Source organism: Triturus cristatus, chromosome 4_2, assembly GCF_964204655.1.
Source record: "Triturus cristatus chromosome 4_2, aTriCri1.1, whole genome shotgun sequence".
In the NCBI taxonomy this organism is placed as follows: domain Eukaryota; kingdom Metazoa; phylum Chordata; class Amphibia; order Caudata; family Salamandridae; genus Triturus; species Triturus cristatus.
Window position 1 is genome coordinate 560,752,291 of NC_140586.1, and position 22,968 is coordinate 560,775,258.

At 43.2% G+C, this 22,968-nt stretch overlaps 1 protein-coding gene across 1 annotated transcript in view; it reads right to left on the reverse strand.

The window, feature by feature from the left end:
* Positions 1-8,787: 8,787 nt before the first annotated feature.
* The window catches only part of TMED5 (transmembrane p24 trafficking protein 5), a 65,729-nt gene continuing 51,548 nt past the window's right edge, over positions 8,788-22,968 (reverse strand). Inside the window, exon 4 of the mRNA XM_085602200.1 lies at positions 8,788-11,223. Within this exon, the coding sequence (XP_085458326.1) occupies positions 11,005-11,223 (219 nt within the window). The 3' untranslated portion in view covers positions 8,788-11,004. The remainder of the gene's footprint in view (positions 11,224-22,968) is intronic.

A 22,968-nucleotide genomic window follows, 5' to 3' on the forward strand; every position in this document is an offset into this window, starting at 1 on the left:
GAGCCCTTTTTAAAGACTGGGACAATTTCTGCCCCAGCCCAGGTATCGGGAATCGGCATGCCGTTCATTATAGCATTGAATAATACCCACAGGTAGGGACCCCAGATTGTTGGTTCTTCTCGAAACAAATACCCTGGTAGCCTGTCTAATCCAGGTGCTTTACCTGCAGAAAGTTTCTTAATTGCTTTGGAAACCTCGAGAAGGGTGATCCCAACAGGCACCCCATCAGAATGCCTAGGTGAGGGAGTAGTCACCTCAGCTACCAGGCCGGTGTCTACACACGAGACCCCTTGTGTGGCGGTGAAGCTGCCAATATGGGTGCTAGGGTCGGATTCCATTGTGTATAGCGCCTGAAAATGATCTGCCCATTTTTCTGCTGGTATATTCGGCTCTATGGCCGAATTACCTTCCCTACTACCTGTTCTAACTATGGCCCACAATTCCTTTGTGTCCAGGTTCACATTGGATATCACAGGAGGAAGTGTACAGGGGTCTAGCTAGACAGCCTACATGTGAGCCGACCCAGATAGATAAACCCCCAGACGGTCTGCCCCTCTCTCTTGTAACAGCTGGTATATTAAATGTCGCAAATCCCACCCTTGTACAGCCGTCCCTTGCCCATGTTTCCTGGAACATGCAAATGTCATACTGGTCCACGAAAACTCCCCAATTAGGGTAGGAGAGTTTACCCTTGATGCCAGCCACGTTCCAGGAGTGGATCTTCAGCTTACTACCTGTATACAGGATTTCTCTTAAGGGATCAATACAATATGCAGTTACAATTGGGGAGTTTGTCCCCTGTGCAATGTTATTGGGAGGGGCAGAAAGATTGGGAGATATGGGTCCAGGAAAATGACATGGGCCCACAGTTCTGGGCCTAACTCTGGATGGGAGGGCTGGCTTATACCCCCATGTTCTGGCTCCACTCGTCCTCTCGGGTGCGTCGTAGTGCTCTTTGCATGGCCCAGTCCCACTATCCCTGCTAGTCAGTCCACATCTTCCAGAGCGCAAAATCGGTTGTGTACAGGCAGATTAAAAAAAAAGTGGTCGAATGGAAGGGTGCCTGTAATCAGCGTTCTGGTGGACAATCGGCTGCCTATCATACCCTGAGATTACCTCTACCCTACCAGGGTTATAACAGTGAGAGTAGGAATGGTCAAGCGAGAGAGCTCTCACCTCTGTGTGGGGCTGGATTTATGGGTTATAAGCCTGCGTACAGTCTGGGGATTTTTAAAGTTGATAACCACACAATCCCCTTGGATTTGTTTTTTTTACTAGGTCCCACCCAATCAACTCTCCGCACCATTAAGATTTCCACAGCCCTTTCATAGGGGAACTGCCTATGCTTTGCTAACCAAAACAAACTCTTGTTCCTCAGTTCTAATTGTGACTCCCTCTGGGTATTATTAAGTAGTGGGACCCCTGTCAAAATAATTACATAGGGTGATGATGCTGGTGGAAGGTTTATGGTTGGCTGGGTAGCTGATTCCAGCATACCCACTGGACACTCTTCCCTCCTCAACTCTTCTCTGCTTGTGCTCGGCCCTGATACACTATTGGTGGTTTGCCGCATGGTATTGATTGTGGCATTATTCTCAACCGCACAGTGAGGTATCCTCATTGTTGTGTTCGCTGTCCGTTCTTGTGCTCGCTGTACGCCAGGGTGCTGAGGGGTACGACTGGTGTCTTGGCTAGTGATCGGCTGAGTATTGGGGTCGTGAGTCCTAAGCGTCACCTGATTGTCTAGAGGAGCCCTGTTAGAATCTGTCTGGCAATTGGGACCATCCCCCCTCGATGTAGATTGTGTTGTATTGCCGCTGACTTGCATTTGCCTTGGATCCTCCAAAGATGTCAAATTATTTAATTGGGCGACTAAAGGGGCAACTTCTTCCTTTAGAATAACTCTAAATTGAGTCAGCAGGTCTGCCAATAGAGTCTGAGCCCAGGGTGGATACTTTGGATCTATACAAACAGTGCATTCTAATGTAGGGTTTAGTATGGGTGTACATTCTACACTTGCCTCGTTCCTTACTTTCGCTTTCTTACTGTTAGGTGCCCTCCCAACTGTTTGGTTACGTTTCCCATTTTAATGAGTGCCTACATCCTCATCCCCCTTTCTAATTACAATTGTCGAGACATTTGCTTGTTGTGAGAGGGGCGGGGAAGCATTTCCAGTAGATAAAGGAGTGATGTTGGGAATAGGCAAATCTACTATTGGAAAGGAGAGATCCGGGGTAATTGACAACCGCCTTTCAGTGCGTTCAATTTCGGTTGTGGCGGCACCAATGGCCCTTTGTATCATTTTATCAATTGAGGTTGGGAGGGGCGGGGAAGAGGGGCTGACTTGGACCCGAGTCTTTTTAGTGGCACAAGTGCATTTCCCCATAGTGTAGTTTAAAGAGACAATCCGCACTATAACCGCCCTTTGGCTAAATCAAACAATCTGAAGGACAATAGGCAAACACACAAACCTTTTAGCAATATAATAATGACCCAGAAGAGTTCGTTATACTAATAGGTAGAGGTGAACGTTAGGCTAAACCCCTTAAAGTCCACATAAGTATAGTCAATCGACCTTGAGCATACAGCATTTACAGTTTATGATGATGAGGGGGACGCCCAGAGGGAACCAGTCTACTTGCCGTGGTGGGGTGATTTTCACAGTGATCCTACAATAAGATATCAGGTACCACTCTGCCGCATTCTCCGGGGGATAGATCTTTAAAGTCCACTGCTGGGTGGTTGGGATCAAGTGGGGTGGGGTGGCCCTGCCCTGCCTCTTCCTGTCAATGACAGGCAAGGACGGGCCCGCCCTTGGCCTGGACGCGGCCCACGCGCGTCCCGCGCCGCGGGATAGGCAGCAGCGCTTTTGAGTGTAAGTTAGGCTCCTCCCCCACACCTGAGGCCGCCGGATTGGATTGTAGGGCACCCTGGGACTTGAAGTCTCACCAGGATCTAGCACGGCTCAGCAGGGATGAAAGTTGCAGCCCTGGAGGGAGGTGAAGGTCAGGATACTACACCCTGGAACAGAATTCCCACCAGGGTGTTGCTGGAACCACAGGCTGACCCCCCGCAAACAGGAAAACGGCCTCACAGGACCCGTGCCACAGGAAAGGCAGCAGCGCTTTGGAGCGTGAGTTAGACTCCTCCCCCACACCTGAGGCCACCGGATTGGATTGTAGGGAACCCTGGGACTTGAAGTCCCACCAGGGTCTAACGCGGCTCTGCAGGGATGAAAGTTGCAGTGCTGGAGGGAGGTGAAGGTCAGGGTACTACACCCTGGGACAGAATTCCCACCAGGGTGTTGCTGGCTGACCCCCGCAAACAGGAAAACGGCTTCACAGGACCTGCAAATATCTAATCCTGACAAATAAGGTATACATTTTCAGAATAACATGAAAGAGTTTTGAAGCCTATATTAATTTCTTGTGCTGAAAATAAAAGGCCTTGACTGCTTTTCGTTCGTCCTGTCAAGAGAGGGCAGTATATCATTGTGCACAGTGACATCCTATTTTGCAGAAAGTGCATATAAACTGATTGCTGGCGATTTTCCACGGTGCTAGAATAACAAGCATTGGCATAGCCAATAGGTCTCGCCTTATAAGTATTTAGTTATGCAGCACAATATCCTTGGTGCAACAACTTCAACTGTTGCATGGCTAAACACTTATAAGGTCCCAAAGGCGAGACCGATCAGCTATGCCAATGCTTGTTTGTTGACTGCCATTTTTAAGTACTAAAAACCATAGATAGATAAATACTACTAACACAAGCATAGAGAGGAGTACGGGACAACATTGATATACTGCACACTATTAGCATACACGCACACACACGCAGCACCTCTCTATAGAGATGTAGAGAAGACTGAAATATTCACCGTCCAGCTAGAGGAAAGGAGAAGAAGACTGAGCGAAGCAGGGGGATAAATAGGTAGAGAGGTAGAGGAAGAGAAGACAGAAAAAGAACAGAGAGTGCAGTAGAGAAAAGGAAAGACAAATTAAGAGGGAGTAGAAAGGAGGAGGAACTAGAGAAAGAAAATGGGATATATAAAGAAGAGAAAGATAGAGGAGAGCAAGGAGAAAAAGAGGACAGCGAAAGGTTAAAGAGGAAGATAAATTGAAAGGATGGAAAAGAAAAACAAGAGAGAGAGCGAGAGAGAATGAAAGAGAAAGAAAAAAGTGAAGTAGTGACAATTATGCAGAGAGGAAGAGAAGGGAAGGGAGAAGAAATAGAGAGAATATGAACAGATTGCAGGAGGGAAAATGAGATGGGGAGGAAAGAGAGGGAAAGAAAGGAAGAATAAATCAGAGAAGGAAACTGAGAGATAAAATGATTGAGAGAAAGACAAGAAGAATGTGGGAAAATAAAGAGATGGGTCTGATGAGACCAGGGCAGCAGCAGTGAGGAAGACCCCAGACCAAGTCTGCATCTTGTCCACATATGTTCTGTAGACATCCAAAGTGGACCATCTCTCTTGGACCTGTGATGAATGTGTAGGGTAACTTCGGCAGAAAGGCGCCTAGAGTCTGACTCCATTCATAGACCTCAACCTCTACCACAACCCAGAAGTGAGATCAAGCCTAGCTTCGATGTTCCTGTTCTTCATTCTTGCCAACCATCACCTGCTTTGTTGCACCCTTTGTAACCGTTTCGTTGATTTATATTTGACGCCTGTACATCCGGATCATCTGTAATTGGGCACCCTTTGTAACTGTTTCGTTGATTTGTATTTGATGCCTGTACATCCCTGATCATCTTTAATTGTGAAGCGCTCTGAAATCCCTTGGGATCTTGTTCGCGCTATATAAAACTTTATAAATTAAAATAAATAAATAAAATAATCATGCATCAGGATCATAGCTTAAACAAACAAACCTACATAATACTTAATGCAAAAGGCATCTCGATCTCTGTGGTTGTACATGAGTATGTGAGGAGATAAATCAGCAGAGGAAAAAGAAGAGAGTGAGTGAAAGAGAGTAAATAGAGGTGGCTCTTCGACTGATCCGGAACTGCACCCCCACCCCCCGAGACCCTCACGGGTGAGTAGTGCGCTTTATAAACCCCTGATTGATTGATTGAGGTGTATGATAAGAGGAAACTGAAAAAAGCAGGAAACCAATGGAACGCGGCAGGTCATGAGAGACAAAGACAGGTTTGTGTTTCTGTATGTATGCAAGATTTTTTTTCATTATTGGCTATGGGAAGCGGTAGGGCTGTGCTTCCCACAGAGCAGGGGGAGGAGTGGTGGGCACTCTCTTAAATGCGCATGACGGTTTGGCCAGCCGTTTTGAGCCGGCCAAACCGTCATGCGCAGTTTGCATGTTCTCCACCGGCTGTAATGCACAGCTTGGACGGACAACATGCCCAGGTTCCCAGTCCCCATCTGAGTGCCGAACTATGGTACTCAGACCAATCACAATGCTAGTGTAACTCAGTGTTGTAATTGGTTAGTGGAGTCTGAGAGCCTGTGTGCTTCCGGTTTCCTGCAACTGAAGTGGACGGAGGAGAAGCAGCCACCGAAAAGGTAAGTGCATTTTTTTTCTTTTCCAATTTTATTAATTTATTTTTTTGAACACAATGACTTTGCTCACTTAACGCTCATCTTGATGATTTTTGGGATTGGGGGGTTATTCAGAACTTTCTCAGCGGATCTAGTACTATTAACACCTAGGCATGGGGAAAGAACCTGAAACAAATGGAGGATGCCCAATTACCTTTTTTTTGCCTTTCTACTGACAGCTTGTTCACCCTCTTTACAAAATTAACTTGTGCCTCATATCTTTCCACTCTGATAACATTTCTTCTTCCCCTTTCTAGGCTTTCCAACACACTGATACAGCCATCTCCAAGAAGTAGCTCGTGAGCTACTGGTTGCTCTCCAGCTACATTAAAATAGCTCTCCTATGTACAGCCAAGGCTACTAAATTAGAGGCAATCGGATGAATTAACATATGTATTTTAAAACTGAAAAGAGCATATTCAAGATGAAAGTGTGGGTATTATCAGAGCTCATAAGATGATAACTGGAGAAAAATGGTTGAAGTTCCAAAATGTATCTACATTCCCGGTTATGAAACCTTTCTTGCATTACTACTGGCAACACCTGCCTGATGCACTGAGTTAATCGCCTCTGGCAGTCTTGCATAGGGTGAGTCAAGTACACAATGCTGTCTACAGAACACTAATAATATAAGTTGTTCGCATTCTTTTTAGTGCACATAAATAGCTCATTACAGAAAAGGTTGGAGACACCTCTTATGATAAAATTGCCACACCCCTTTGCGTGGAACTTAACCCCCCTTTCATCTTTCCCTTATTTCTATTCCTACCCTTCACTACCTCCTTATGTTAAGGCGAATTAAGAAGTCTTTCAACCAGAAAACAAAGGAGCTATCAAGTATTACGTAATGCTGGTGCAGACACACAAGCCTATTTTGACCCTAATCTTTCGATTCCCAGCACATTTGGGCTAGCGTTGCAGCAGTTCTTTGCTTCCGGCAATGGTGTGATCTGAACAGCCGTGCCAAGTACCGCGCATCAGGGGTTAGACTAACGCATTTTAGTGCTGGTGGCCGCATCACAGCAGTAAAATGCATTAGTCACGCACAGTCACGCACATTAAAGTTCCAGGGACAGACGTGTGTGCACTTAGGCACTGCAGCATTGATGTAATCAGTACGATTTATCTGCATTTATTTACATTCTAAAACCTCAATCAGTTGATGCATCACTAATGGAGGGCGGAGGGAGAGTCAGTGGGAGAGGGAGAGGGCGAGTGTGTGTATTTTTGAGCGAAACACAATTGATTCCTGTTTGATGCAGCGGTGAATAGTGCTTGGAGGTCCCAGGCTGCAACCAAAAGCACTATAAATCTGAAAGTTATTTTTAAATAGGGACTGTAGATTACCGACTTCCGATCTGAGGGTTTTTGAAGCGGTTTCATGATTATTATTTTTTTCTGAGCACCCTTTGCTCAAAATGGTGTACGTATCAAAATCTCTTTTCATGAACTTCATTGCGTTACTAGTGAGTAAGTGTAATTCTTAGTGTCACACATTTGGCCGTTGAATGTCACCTAGGTCTAAAGCATGCAGTTTTTCTGAATGCTGGCCATTAACAAGTATGTCCGGATGTCTCAGGGGATATTAAAGAGCTGGAAATCATGCACTTTGAGAAATACTTTTTCTGCGGGTATTAAGAACTAATAATTCTGTTACATTTTGTTTGACAATTATTCAGGCGCACATTAATATGCGCAAAGTATTATGGGGCCTGTACAAATCAGGTGCTATTCTTTGGCATACTAATATTAATAGCATTCTTACCTGGAAAGGGCACTGATGCCCATTTCCTTGGGTACAGCATTCACAGTAGAATGATCTGGGCCAACTCGGGCAACATTGCTTCTCAATGGGTTAGCTTTCATAGCAATTTGCAAATACGTGTACAATTACCGAGGGTCCAGCCTGACCTACTCTACTTCTCACAGTATTTGAATATGTATGCTTGCATTACCAAAGCTACATCTGTAATATTGTATTTCTTCATGTAATACACCTGCACTTGCTCCTGAGTGTTCTCATTAATCATAGTATCCTCCATTGTGGTGGTTTTATCATCATTCTTGGTTATCTGTTCAGCCTAAATTAGACATTGCTGCTACATTTTTAAGTCTGGCCTGCAGATTTGTGACCGTCACGCCAGCCTCATGTATTCAAAATATTCCTAAATAAAAATATAAACATACTCACATATGTAGAGGCGCTATAGGGCAGCCCTCTTCTTAAATTGTGTTGCAAACAACTTGGGGCAGTGGGTTGGCCCACTCCCGTTACAGCGCTTACACTGTGAGTGACACCATTTTATATAACATGCACATCCACCTATAAAGCAGTACACATGAGGGCCAGGGGCAGTGAGCTACACTCCCCTATTTTCGTTGTTCAAGAGCCTTTGTATCTGTATTGCATATGCTTGCAAAAAATAAAAACAAAATCGCATGCTTGCCAGGGCCAGACAGATTGCATTTGCAAATGCTTCTTCCTCTTTGGTTCTATTTGCACCAAAAATGGCTCAAATTGAGAATCCGCGCATCAAACATTGGACTCCTGCACACTCAGCGCATGGAACCTTCTGCCCATTGGCTTGACCGGTTTCCTTTCCAAAACTAGCTCAAAATACATTCAAATAAATTCTGAAACAAAGCCTGCCTCATTCACAACCAACCACATGACCCCTAAAACTACAATGCAGTCAATATCACAATCACTAAACACCTCAATACATTTTAGCCCAACCCTCGAACTCTGTGATACCTATTTACAAACGAACAGAAACAGGCATGGTCACTGAAAGGTGCCATATGTTTCCAACCATCCGTTAAGTCCTCAATATACAGTCTCCAGGTGTAGCCAAGGGTAGAAATTGTCTACCACGAATGCCATTACAACACAGTCATTACAAGGACCGCGTTGTTACATGGCATACCATTACAATGCAAGGCGGAACAACGACTTGCTGTTGGGGGCAGAAGGTGTTGGATTTAAAATCCAACACCTTACCTACTGTTGCGCAGACTGGAGTTGGAATAGTAAATTATACTTTTCCAAAATCCAATACCCTCCCCACAGCAACTCATTGTCTAGACTTGCATTGTAATGGTATGCAATGTAACAACGCAGTCGTTGTAACGACTGCGTTGTAAAGGTATGCGAACTAACGTGGCATATTTGTAGCCAAGTTGTATAAAAATGATAAAACAAACAAACCTCTTGTAAAGAATGTTGTTCAAATACATGTTTATTGTCTGAAAAACTCATGATGAACAGTGAACACGACTTGAGAGGGAGGTAGGTGTTTTCTTATCCCCGGATCCATACTTGGCAGTAGTATCGTAATGTAGGCTTAGGAAAGAACGTCTTGGCTCGTGCATAGAGCAGTGCACAATAAACATTAAAATATCAAGAAAATAATCCAGTCTGACAGTCGGGTCACAGTGTTGAAACACACTGCCAAGCAGGAAGTTCCTTCAACTTGGCAAAAAGAGTAGGTAATCACCAGTGTCCTCATACCCGCTCCAATGTGCACATCCAGGCGAACAAGCACACAGATCATAATGTTTACAGTTTCCTTTCTTTGTGGAATAAAGTTGATCCTCAATGCTTCGGTGCCACCGCTGAAGCCTCCTTGCCAGAGCACAGTCTGTACCGACAGTATATTAAGCCAAACTATCCATTTTGTTAAATGCACACTATGGACCACTCACAGAAGAAAGTGATAGACTGCAAGAGGGAGCATCAAATTCTCCAGATAAATCAATTACCACATCGAAATGCTTGCAACAACAACTGGACTGGCATCAATACTTGTGAGAAACAATGAGTAGCTTGTGCACATCTTGCGGTGCATGAATATTCGGTTCCTCCAAGCAGATGAGTAGCACGCCCCCTTTGCTATTAGAGGTTCTGATGTCTTCATCAATGGAAAAAAAGCATCGCATGTTCAGCTGACGTGAACTTAGGGTGAGACTGTACACTGTTGCATGGTGAAAAATCTGCACAATAACTTCGGTAAAAGATTAGCACAATGTATATCAGAAAAAAACATGGCTTCTCCGATGATTGTGCAATAACTTCAGTCTAAGGTGAACATAAGCTATATCAAAACCAGCTAATTTCTCCCATGATTCCACTGTACAATGAACTCAAGTACTGAGATACAGCAGAGAGAAGAGTCTACATCCATGTGATTTTGGTCCAAACTCCATTTCTTGACATTTTGATACTGCAGGTGTCGGGGGTGGGAGGGGGGGGGGGGGGGGGGGAATGTCCCAAATACCACAAGCACATTAGCAGAAAAACAAAGGAATGCCACCCAAAGACAGACCCAATTCCACCAAGCGTGGGTTACTGGAGCATTAAGACTAGCAGAGAGCTATCACTCCCCAATCTTCGTTCATAGAAGCAACAGCCACCAATGCAGAAATATGTGGATCCCCGTATGCCTCGTACCTCCTTCCATTCAAATAAATTGACGGAAACTCCAAGTATCACCCCCTTGACTCCAAAGCAACTCTGATGGATACAGATCCAAAGATAGTCCCTGAAGCGAGATATAAAGTGGTAACTGTACTACCTCCACTTCTTGTAGCTGTAATATTGCCATATAAATACGATGCGCACTATTGTTGTCAGAAGTAAATGAGGGCACCTTGGTCACGCACTATTTTTGAAATTAGCATTAAGGTATAAAATGACTTAGATGTAATTGAAATCAGAAGGGCAAAACCCTGTACAGCAGAATGTTTTGAACCTTTCTAGCACTATTGTCCATTTGTTGAAATACAGTAAAACGTAAAAGGGTTGTTGCACATACGTCCTTCAAATAAGCAGGAAACATTTTCTAGCATGATTTCACATAAAAAACATGATTTCATCACTTGCCTAGAAAAACAAGGGTGATCTTTAAGAAAGATTTTACGTTTACCAAACAGTACTTTCTGTATAGGCACTGGTTTTATGGCTTATAAAATTATTGGCATCTGAGAAAAATATATAAATCTATTGAATAGTTTCACAATTACATTTTTGTTCAAAAACATCTATACTTCTCTAAAAAAAACATGGGAGGTGAGGATTTACAATAAAACTATTTTGGGTAATACATTTGGAAGTGTTCGTATAGTTACCTTAACAAGTCATTCGAGAATATTTAAACACTGAATAGACCAATAGATGTGATTTTTCTTTGTCTTACTTTACCAAACCGAATTCACAAAAATATAAAATATTACGAGGCATTTCACATTTTTTTTTAGTAATAAAGTGAAAAATAATATGACTGATTATGAAAAGTCTTTTTTGGTCGGATAAAGATTAGCCAACACTGTATGTGATTAGATGGGTTAACAAACCACCAGCTTCAGCTGTAACATTAATCCACTTTTCCAAACACCTTCTTCATTAACCGGGTAAATGTTTTTTCTGGATTTAAACTCCTTTATGGTCTACTTTTCCTTTTCTCCTCAAACCAGCTTTTGAGCATGTACACCTGCACAGCTGATACGACTACCATCACGACCAGGTTGATCACGGACCATGTGTTCACTCGCTCGCAGTTACTTTCTTGAATGTTTCGGTCCCGAGCTTCAAATGCTTTTAGCAGGGTCTGCAACTGGACACTTTTACTTAGCCTTGCCTTAACATTATTCATCTTTTCCTAAGAGAAATATAAACAAAGGGAAGTACATGCTACAGTTTTCTTTGACTTTTTTTTTTTTTTAAACAACAATTTTTATTTTGTCAATTGTCACAAACAATGCAGAGCTCCTTAACCCAGAGACAGCCTGCCACATATTACACAAAGCATGTTACGTTGACATTTAACAGAAACATTATACAGACATTGAAATTATAAGGAAACAAACCCCCCCCCCGCACTGTCTTTGCACACCACCAATATTAGCACACAGTCGCCTGCACATGAAGAGCACCATTCACAGGACCCAACAAGTCCAGAACCACAACTCCTACCCACCTTATCCCTCAACTGACACATCCCTCACAACAGGGGGCTCTAGGTCCAAGACCCGATATACCGCCCACCTCTTACAGATCTTATAATGCTTCATTGGGCACCCACGTTTTTCTTTCACTTTTAAGGATAGTAACATCAAATTAAACATTGCATGCAACCTAATTTGAAAGTCATCAGCAATACTATCATGAACATCATTACAATTCCCGTTAATGACTCTTGCCTGTTTGCTGTTTCCTGAATTGACCTTTGCTGCTCTGTGTGCCCAGTGCTTGGCGCATTCTGTTCCGCTGCACCCTTCGTCCCCCGCCGCCGCAACTACCATCAGCGGCCGCCGAGTGGGGTCGAACTACGTTACCCAGCAGCCTGCGCATCAAGAGACCCGCCCACAACCTTTCCCGCGCCAGGAGGCGCTTTAAAATCCGCCGCTTCCTTCGCGTCGCGGGACGCGCGCGGGCGTCGCCGGGCTGAGCCCGGGCAGAGGGCGGGCCGTCTGTGGCCGTCAGAGGCTGGGCGGGCCCACCTCCCTGACGATCGGACCAAAAAGACGAGAGGTAGCCATTGACCTACGGACATGGTAGATTGTATTTGTTGTATGATAACTGCGTAACACCTATTCTCTCCCAGGCTTGACCCACTCACACTAGCGTGTGATATAACCCAAGCTTACTGTAGCATAACTAAACACTCATTATGGCTACACCCAGCACAAGGAACAGAACTTCACTGGGAGGCTCTGTGCGTGGCACCCTAGATAGCTTCATTACCAGGGCTGCCTCTGTCCTGGAGCAAGAAATTGCTATAGTAGAGACACGCCTCTCGGCTGAACTCATACAAAATAAGCGTTCCTCACTCGGACCCATTCGATCCGCATTGTCCCCGAATCCAACAATTTCTGTTCCCTCCATAATACATGATACGTCTAGCGACTCTACGACAGCTTCACTTATCATCGAGTCTACATCTTTAGTTCACTCTCACGCTTGCTCACCATCATTGGCTCTTAAACCACATTCCAAAGATCCCTCTGACAGCGTACCATCCACCGCATCACCCCTCAGGTTTATTGCCACCATTCCTGAACAGATTAAGCCTACACAATCAATCACCACTATCCTCCCTCCTCCCTCAAAGAAAAGGAGGAGATGCTCAAAAAACGTCAACCAGAGCAAAAAAGTTCAAAAAGAGGTTATTAATCCTCGGAGCACAAAACACACCAATGACCTCAGTTCTCTAGGCAATACTCGTACTCACGACGTAATCACCAACGAACTGATGGGCCGATTAGAAACCCTGGTAAAATCCCTCGTTCTTCCTGTCTTAGAAAGAATAAAGGGTTTGTCTACACAATTAGATTCACTAGCAAAGCTGGCGCAAACAAATAGTGATCAACTTGAATCACTACTATTACATCCAACTATCCCAGCAATGAAAAGTCCTGTTGACCTTATTTCATCCCGAGCAACAAATAAAAGTAATTTAGCTGTAAAAAGATCCATAAAGCCATCTACTAAGGAAACTCCAAATCACTCGCAGCTAGGTACAAAGAACAATATCGACACTGCTCAAAGCCAGAGCACTGATAACACCAAACCTACCAACCCAAGTAAGAAACGGGATATTGTAGCTGCTGACACCCCTCTCAGTCACAATCAAGATTTAAATTGCAAACACATAAATCTACCCCCAGAAGCAGTACCCTACGTCGTAGTCTTGACAGGAGTCCCGCCATTGGACTTAGGGAAAAGGGAGGGCTACTATGATTTAAAAAACAAGGTGATGCACTGGCTGAGACAGCATAGGCCGCTCCCTCCTAATATCAACGGGGAAATTCTGAACGTCCGTCGACTAATCTGGGTAGGCCCACGGCCAAAGGAAACATCAGGTGACATAATAATCGTCAATTTTAGAGATCATAGGGCAACTACTTATATAACTAGCTGGTTACAAAATCAAACTCAAAGCTCTATAAAAACCTATGATTTAACATATTTTTACCCCCAGCCCCTAGCTAGCAATCTGGTCAACTCAAACTCCCCTCCTCGTAATAGACCGAGATCTTTCAACTTTAATATCCCAATATCAAATCGTTTTTCGACCCTCGAAGGACTTGAGGATATAGATTGACTCCCTGTAGAGGTTCATGGTCAGGGATTTTTTCATGATATAAGGAAGGGGCAAGTACCCATCCTTCCTCCCTATCCTTTATCTCTACGTAATGGTCAAATTTCTGAGGGGCTACCTCATACAGCTCACAACAACGCTGAGACTCCTAGACCAGCAAGTCTGGCTTCCTCGACACCTGTAACATATTTTAAAAATACCAGTGCCCAAATTCATAACACACAAACAATCGCAGTTCTATTCTGGAACGTGGCGGGTCTACGTTCGAAACTAGAGAACGATATTTGGACTAATTTTATCGTAGATTTTAATATATTATGCCTTCAAGAGACTTGGCTAACTACAGAAGTCCACCTTCAAGGCTATAGAACCTATTTCTCACCAGCTGAACATTCCAAGTTCGGCAGGGCCAAAGGAGGCTTAACCATTTTTCTATCAAATCTGATTAAGCTAGAAAATATTAAACTTATAACGCTCGACCCTAACTTTCAACTACTTAGTATTACACCAAATTCCAGAGACTACTTCCTTTTGGTTAATTTTTACAACAACCTATCGGATCGGGATGCAATGGGGAAAATTAATTCAATCTTTACCATAATAACAACTATAACAAAAAAGTCTACCCGAGAAGTAACCATCATATGGGGCGGCGATTTTAACCAGTCTATCTGTGCTGCCCCAAACATTCATTTGTGCGGATTAATCGATGAGGACGAAAACCCCATTCTACATTTTTCCCATTCACAGTTGGGTAGCCTTTTAAATGAAATAACTTTCAACTTAGATCTAAGAATTGCATCAAAATTAACAGATGGTAAACCGATGCTGGCTCCAACTTTCCACGGCAGAGGTTGCAATTCAACGATAGATTTCATTTTACAGACAAATGGCCTGATATCAAAGGATTTCACTTTTGAAACCCATCAGGTAGCTCTAAGCGATCATTATCCGATAAGTACAACCTTTTTAATCTCGACAGGGCCCACCAAAAAAACCTCCAGCGCCCTCACCCAGAACAATTTAGAATTAGCAAGATTAAACGGATACTCGCTAAAATGGGCCACAGTTGATCCGGGAAAAATAACTTCTACCGTGATCACTGAAGCCTATCTACCCATAATGAAATGCTTGGACATGACCACCCCCAACCATGACGTTGTTGCTAATTTTGGGCTGGTGATACAAACCATTAAAAATGCCCTAATGGTTAAAAAAAACGGCTCAAAGAAGAGCAGCCAGGGCTGGTTCAATCACTCGTGTACCATCGCCCATACTAATTTAAAACTCGCCTTACATAAAACGCCCAGGGATAGGGCAGAAATAGCTACTCTAAGGAGAGTATATAACACCGCCATTAAGGAACGGAAGACGGAACTAAGACGACAACTCTGGGATCAACTACACGAGAGTTGCCTTAGTAATAACAATATCACTTTCTGGAAGGTAGTAAAAACACCATCCTTAACTGACAAGGGCAGCCTCCCTAACATAGAGGTTGCTATAGACGAAAGACAATGGGTAGAGCACTTTTCTCAAATTTTTAAGTCTTACTCGACAGTAAAAGACCTTGGAGGAAATGACTCTCACGAGCACCAGTCTTCGACCTTCCCTATTGATATGACCATTACTTGTGACCAAGTTGAAAGGGCGCTGAACGCAAGTAAAAAAGGCAAGGCACCCGGCCCTGACTGTGTCCCAATAGACTTCTACAAAATGTACCCCGAGCTATGGATTCCCTTTCTGACCAGGGTTTTTAACGCATTGACTTTTACTGGCATCCCTGAGTCTTGGAAGAGCTCCATATTAGTCCCTATCTTTAAGAAGGGAGACCGCAACCTACCCTCCTGTTATCGTCCCATCTCCCTTTTAGATTCCACAGGAAAGATGATGGGTCGAATACTACTTGATGGTTTGCAGGAATGGGTCGCGAAAAATAACATTCTATCTGACCTACAATACGGGTTTCGAGAAGGATTGGGGACCGTAGACCAAGCCCTAAATCTATCATTACTAATTGATAAGTATGTTAACATTAAAGAAGGGGCTCTATATATGGTCTACGTAGATTTATCATCTGCCTTTGACTGCGTTAGCCACTCCAAACTCTGGCCCATCCTACTAGACATAGGGTTGGAACAAACTGCAGTAACTTACATCAGAGAACTCTACGCCGACGCGTCAGCTAGAGTAAGGTTTGGCACAGGGGGAGAGCTTACAGCGCCGTTTGGGGTGGAGAAGGGCGTGAGGCAGGGATGTGTTCTGGCCCCGTTTCTATTTACCCTTTATACAAACGGCTTAGAGAAAGAGATGCTGAAAGGGGCCCAAGATCTCCCAATGGTAGCAAACCGCCCTGTCCCGGCCCTCCTGTATGCCGACGATGCTGTGCTTCTAGCCCGTACTTCTAATGAAATACAGAAGGCCTTAAATAGTTATGCTTCATTCATGGCAAGCCTTGACCTCAAAATTAACGTTGGGAAAACTTTTGTCATGAAGGCAGGAGTTAAAAGGAAGAATAAAACTAAGTCCATTTTTCTGAATGACGAAAGACTAGCAACAACGGACAAATATCCCTATCTTGGCGTCATGATGGACGAAAAACTCAGTTGGAAACCAGCGGTAGAAGTAAGGAAATTGCAATTTGCAAGAACCACCTCAGCACTCACTAACTTCTCTAGGAAGATAGGGAAAAAAGCCCCCCCTGAGATGATCAAAATTTATAAAGCCAAATGCCTCTCAGTCGCCCTATACGGAGCAGGTGTATGGGGCCACGTAGCGGCTAATTCTATCCAAGTGGTTGAAAATGGCTTTTTGAAATATTTACTAGCCCTACCTACGGCAGCCTCCAATTACGCTTGCCACTTGGAATTGGGACTTTCATATGTTACTGACCTGGTGAGAATACAGCCTCTGTTATTATGGCACAGGATTTGGTCTTCCGAACACACAGTCTTTACACAACAAATCATCCAAGATTGTAGGACCCTAGATAACGTACATAGATCAAGGTGGCTAAATTACATTAAAAATTTTCTAACTGATCTAGGCCTAGAAAACCACTATAAAGACCCGACCAAGATGCAGCAAATAGCAAGGAAAGCTTTCCACAAACTTTGCCAAAACCACCTTGATGAGCTTAGACTCAATTTAGAGGTCATGAAACAAACAACTAGACATTGTTTATTAGTTCAGTCGACATTTGGTATCCAGCCATATCTGACATATAATATAACTTCCTATGAACAGTACCTTCTAGTCCGGTTTAGACTGAACTTCTTTTTCCGCCTCGTTACCTTTCCGTTTAAGAATAACTGGGATAAAACATTACCATCATGTCCCTGTGATGAGACATCACCCCAGTCAACTCTTCATACCATTCTTTTTTGCAAGTACTACACGCATCAACGGAGGAAACTCTTAATCCCCCTATTAAAGCGTAGGGGCCTTCGTACATGCCGCCCTGCTTTATTATATTTACAGCTACTTGAGGGGGAAGAGGTGGTTTATATTGTTTCAAACTTCCTGCAATATATAGTACGGCATAGACCTAATCTAGGGTAAAGAAACTGTGAAATAATTATATTATACTAGATCAAATATGCTACTTTTATATACTCTTTTAGGCCAACTAATGCTGCAAATATATATGTCAAAGAAGGAGATGATTTTAAATTTTTATTCTTTTTAACAACGTGATGAATTTACTGTAATTTACTGTAATTTACTGTTTTTTATATGACGATTTTATAACCTGTAAATTCTGTAATAATATCTTTTATGGCTTTTTATGAATTGCCGAATAAAGAAATATTGATTGATTGACTCTTCCATGTTTACTATATACTTATTTTTAGAGTTTTTTTATCTCTCGTTAGAAAGTGTGAAGTTCTTGGACACGCACAGAAATGCGGTCATCAAGTCTTCCAACTATCTAGGCTGACATAATGTATTCTTTTCAGTTATGGAAGCTGCTATAGCATAATGGACGCACTCTTTTAGTAGCTGACATATTTGTATTGTTGTTATGTATATAGGAAAATATAATCAGTATGTGAATCTAGACAATGCATTTTAACGCCATGATGTTTAATTCTTGTTGGCACTTTAGTGTTTGCAAGTGCAGTTGTAGTTTATAAATATAAAAATAAGATCAGTGATCTGATGCTAACAAAACCAAGGTATCTGATCATAAGTTAGAGGAACTTCACACTAGGCGTATCAAGCCAGAGGTCATGTCAGCACTAAACATATTTCCCATGTATTCAGAACTTCATCATCAATGACTTACTATCATATTGATTTTCCCAAAATATAGATCACTGACTCAATAGAAGACTCTTAACAGGGATCTAGTAAAAGGTATAGAATAGGCCCCACAAATTACAAACCACTGTAATCAGGTTAGTTCAGTCTATCCTAGCTTATAACGTAATACAATATTGTAAAGGTGTGCTAAGAAATATTTTCAAATTTTTACGTAATCCCTTAAAAATAAATTCAGAGGACCTAAAATTTTCCATTACAAAATTAGTCATCACTCACCACTCTTACAGTGCCATTTCCAATCCTCTTCGAACTCAGGACCACCTTGTGAATCCTGGACCTCAGGACAATGTTGCAAATCCTCTTTTCAGAGACTCTCCTTTCTAGGGCTCAGTTAATCTCTGTGGTTGTTCCTCGCATTGGGAATAATGAATCCCAGCATCTGGCTTTGCCATGGCTGACTGGTGTAGTAAGTGAGGTGTGTCACTTGGGGTGGGTGTCTGTAAAGCTACGCCATGAGGCTCTGGAGCTGGGCTGCTCTGGACCTTGTTCTCAAGGAAGGGAACATAAGCAGTGGCATAGAAAACTGCTCAGAAATACAGAAGATATTGAGGGGACTATGAGGCATAGCATGATGGAACAAGGGGGGTCAGCCACAGACACCTGTGGCCTTTAAACAGTCTACGTCTCCCTGTAAACAGGACTCAAACCTCATCGCCCCAGACAGCAGAACTAAACTCAAGTTCAGGCCCAGGGGGAGGAGGAGGATTAAGCCCATTGGAGCAGTTGTACAATATGAAGCCCTGGTCAAAAGGCTTTGAAGGGGCCTTTTTTTACTTTTTTCAGAACAGCAACCCTACGAAGGATGAGAGGGACCCGCTATAGTCAGGGCCACTGGAATTATGTAACAGGAGAGGATGAAATTATGCGGCAAGAAAAGGAAAATTATGCAACATAACAGCACATTTGGTGATAGGATTGCTTCATTATTTTGAAATTTTTACATATGGTAACACTGTCTGGGAAAATATTTACCCTCATAAGTACCAGATTAGCAACCAAATATAGCAATAAACAACTGAAAGATGACCAGTCAACCTTTGCAAAGGGCTTTCCACTGCACAGGAACACAAATCGCCACATGTTTGGGAACTTTTGATCCTATTGAGCTAGAAACAATTGTTTTGTTTAAAGTCTCCAGACTATGCAGTAGCTGATGGATTAAGTGGCAAAAGCAGCAAGTCCATAATTTAGTGGACACAAATCCACAGCATCCCATAGTTCCAGTGTGCCTGTCTATAGTCAAAGAAGAACCTGGTAGATAGTGTTGTCAGGCCCTGAACCAACTACTGTACTTCATTGACGTTTTTGGTTAATGCACCTATTACTGAAAAATAATTATACATTTGGCACATGATTTCTGCACCCTTTCCCAATAGCACTCCTATCATAATGACTCTGAAAAAAACATTTGCAATAACGTACCACTCTACAAGTACAAGGTGAATATCTAAAATTTAGGAGTGCATAATTATGCAATGGGAAGTCTCCCAAAGGTCACCGTTAGTTGGAATAAGAGCATAGCTATATACTTGTAGACTAAATATATGCCTGACTCAAAGTGGAGGGAGACCAAAACTATTATTAGAAATCCAAAAAGTAGATATTATCTGGAAAATGTGGGCATCATTTAAATTTCACTCAGGCCTAAGAAGATGTCTATTAATAGTATTTTTTAATCCATGCCTTTTATCACGCACATCTAGGTTAAAACAAATAACAATAACACAGGACTGTAACAAACTCAGCTAGAACTAGAGCATTGTGTATGCTACTCAACACAACTTGCTGACTTTTAGAAATCAATCATAGAACACATAACACAATTGGTCTAATAAAGCACCTTGTATAACAACTAGCATTCACTTTATCTCCAGTCGCTCCTGCAACCCTCTAGGATCTGTTGCTAAAATGCCAGCATGCCAGGAGAGAAGTGTAATGGCAGCCAGTAGCCTCCCAGTCCCCATGCCAATTAAGGGATGTTCCGCTCGTCTGCCTGAGGACCACTACCGTATGGCCACACAGACACCTCCGATAACTGAGACCGGAATGGCTAGACAACAAAGATTGCTCCTACAGCTCGGAAAATTGTGAAGCATCCCTGTTCTGAAATGGATTTGTCCACCTGCTGTTCTTAGTTCCAACATTTTATTTAAAGATTTTTGCCACTATTTGTCATTGGTTATACATTTATGGCAAAATGACAGCTTCATATCAAGATTAATCTTCAGCATACTTGGAGCAGTGGGAAGATCCAAGGAAAACTATTTGTATAAAAAAAAATATCTGATCCTCACAACTAATTAACAACATGGTAGTTCTGGAAACCAAAATTCGCCCTGGCAAACTTTTTCAAAACTCTGGGTTGCTATGACCAGGCTATGCCCATTTTAATTGCGGTCTCCGACAGAGGGCCTGATTTAGATCTCAGCGGACGGTTACTCCCGGATATAATGGGATTTATATTTCGGCAGACGGGATATTTGTCAATGCTGTGACAGAGTAACCCATCTGCAGAGATATAAACCAGGCCCTCTGTCAGATACCACAATTAAAATGTGCATAGCTGGATCATAGCAACCCATTCTGCTGTGAACGTAGCCCACTAATCTTCATCCTACTGGGAAAATGCCAGGGTGGCAGAATGGCCAGCCCGCCACCAATTACCATTCTCTCAACAATGTTTTGTGCTGCCACAGTTGCTGCTTTTTGGCTGAGCAGTTCCCAATTACTTAGAGGAGTCTTTGCAAGCTATTCCTAGATACAATTACCTAAAATGAGGGTGGTTCTTACAGTATCCTCTTTACTATAGCTAGGACAGGATGAGATGCTTCCACTTATTTGCAGGAGGGTGGCTGTGAAGGTAAGCACTTGGTCTTGAGCTCTGTAACTGTCTGTAAACTGAACTTACAGCGTCCACACTCTTTAAAACCTGAAGCAGCAGTGGATGAGGAGGGGAGGATACCCATCATTCACCAGGTGAAAGTGAACTGCAACTGACAACGTGGACAGGAAGCTCAATAACAATGTGGTGCACATGTCATAGACCTTCCCTGCTACTGAGGAGCGTCTGTGCTGGAAAAGCTAATTCTATTCATCTGCATTACCCCTGTGCAGACAATACGGTTGATCTCAAAAGTGTCGCTGCATTTACAAGAAGGAATGTGACCATTGAAGCTTCCTCTGCCTCGCCACACTTCTGCAGACAAGGTTTGTTCCTTTGTCTGCTAGAAGCAGATGATACACAGCCAGACCAAGCGTCTGCAGAGGTCGCGTGCAGAAGGATATACCCAAGCAGCGGGACCAAATTTGCAAATAGTTTTTTCTAATAGAAACAAATAAGAAGATTTATTATGCAATTCCTGGGTCTGCTAAAAAAAATCGTTTGAATATTTTCAAGACTTTTTAACTCTGAAAATGACCTGGCTTCCTGCATCACCTATGAGGCTTGTAAAGGAGGTCTGACTTATGTTAAGTAGAAAGTAGCAACAGTTTAAACTTTTCTTAGTTTAGAAGGTGTCCAGCAGAGATACAGAAGAGATGTGACTGATCGGTTTTCCTTTATAAGTTCAAGGACCATTTGCTTTGATATAAACCCAAATATTTAGCTATGCGTGTTCATGTAGGGAAAATGCATTGTAGCCAAGCTATGTAGTTTGCGTTATGTAGGCTAAAGATGCATTTGCACATTGTAACACTGAACGAGTGAGTGGACTTTTGAGGGTGCATTTCATCATCATAAGTTGAACCAGAGGCAAGAGTGGCCTTCGGCCTAGATTTCATGTTGCTCAGATTGTGGAAGTTCCCCACATGCAGAAGCAGTAGCCGAACTGCTGACTTCTTGCCCACACGATAAAGTATCTAGGGAAAGCTGATTGCCACATTAATTTCACAGCTGCAGAACGGTAATGTAGAGGTCCTCGTATTCGTAAATTAAATACATTAAAGTATCTGCTGCGCATGGGGACTCTGAATGTTTCTTGGGACGTGCTCACCACACTCCGTGGGCCCTCAGTGGTAGTGGTGGGGTAGGTGCTATCGCTGGACCCGCCTTTGGAGTAAGCAACCATGCAGGCAAAAACAGCAGGTGCCAGAAGGAGACCGCCTGCAAGCATGGTGAAACCAAAGACTGACAAGACCCGGCCAGCCAAAGAGATGCACCCAAAGAATGGCCCGGCCGAACCCACTCTTAGGTCGCTGGAGGCGGCCATACACGCTCATTCAGAGTAATTTGGCAAAATCCTTGAGGCAACCTCGAACATTAAGGGGACTCTTACGGCCCTGATTGTTGTAGTGGCCATCGACACAAGAACGGCGTGTGGGTCCTATCGCTCAATATCTCTTCTAAATGTTGAGATCAAATTATTGGCTACCATAATGACTTGTAGGCTCAATAAAGAGATAACATTGCTCATTCATCACGAACAGAGTGGGTTTATGTCCCACAGATCTACCCAACAAAACCTCAGGCGCTTACTCAATTGGCTCAATGCAGTCCACTGATGCTGAAAAGCATTTGATTCATGTTGTATCTCGCTTCTCTATTTTATTTGGTTTCTGTCACTTGGAACTTTCCCCTTCCACCCTGTAACCTCACCCTGTTGGATATTCTAAGGAAGCTCGCCTTGGAATGATGTATACAAAAATTCAATCCTCTAGCTCTGCCTCTTTCTGGTCATGAGACGCTTTGGATGCGGAACTTGCTTCTGCAGCTGGGTGGCCCTGCTGTAAGCAGAGCCCACAGTCACGATCTGAGTGAATGAGGTAATGTCTGAGCTATTCCTATTGGAACGAGGGGCCAGGCAGGGATGCACCCTGCTCTTCGCCTTGTGCATTGAGCCCCTGGCCAGTTGGATTAGATCAGAGAGGAATGTAATGGTGGCAGTGCCCTGGTGGACTGGTAAAGGTAAATGATCTCTTTATATGCGGACGACGTCCTCCTTTATGTATGGAACCGCAGAAGAATGTGAAGTCCACTCC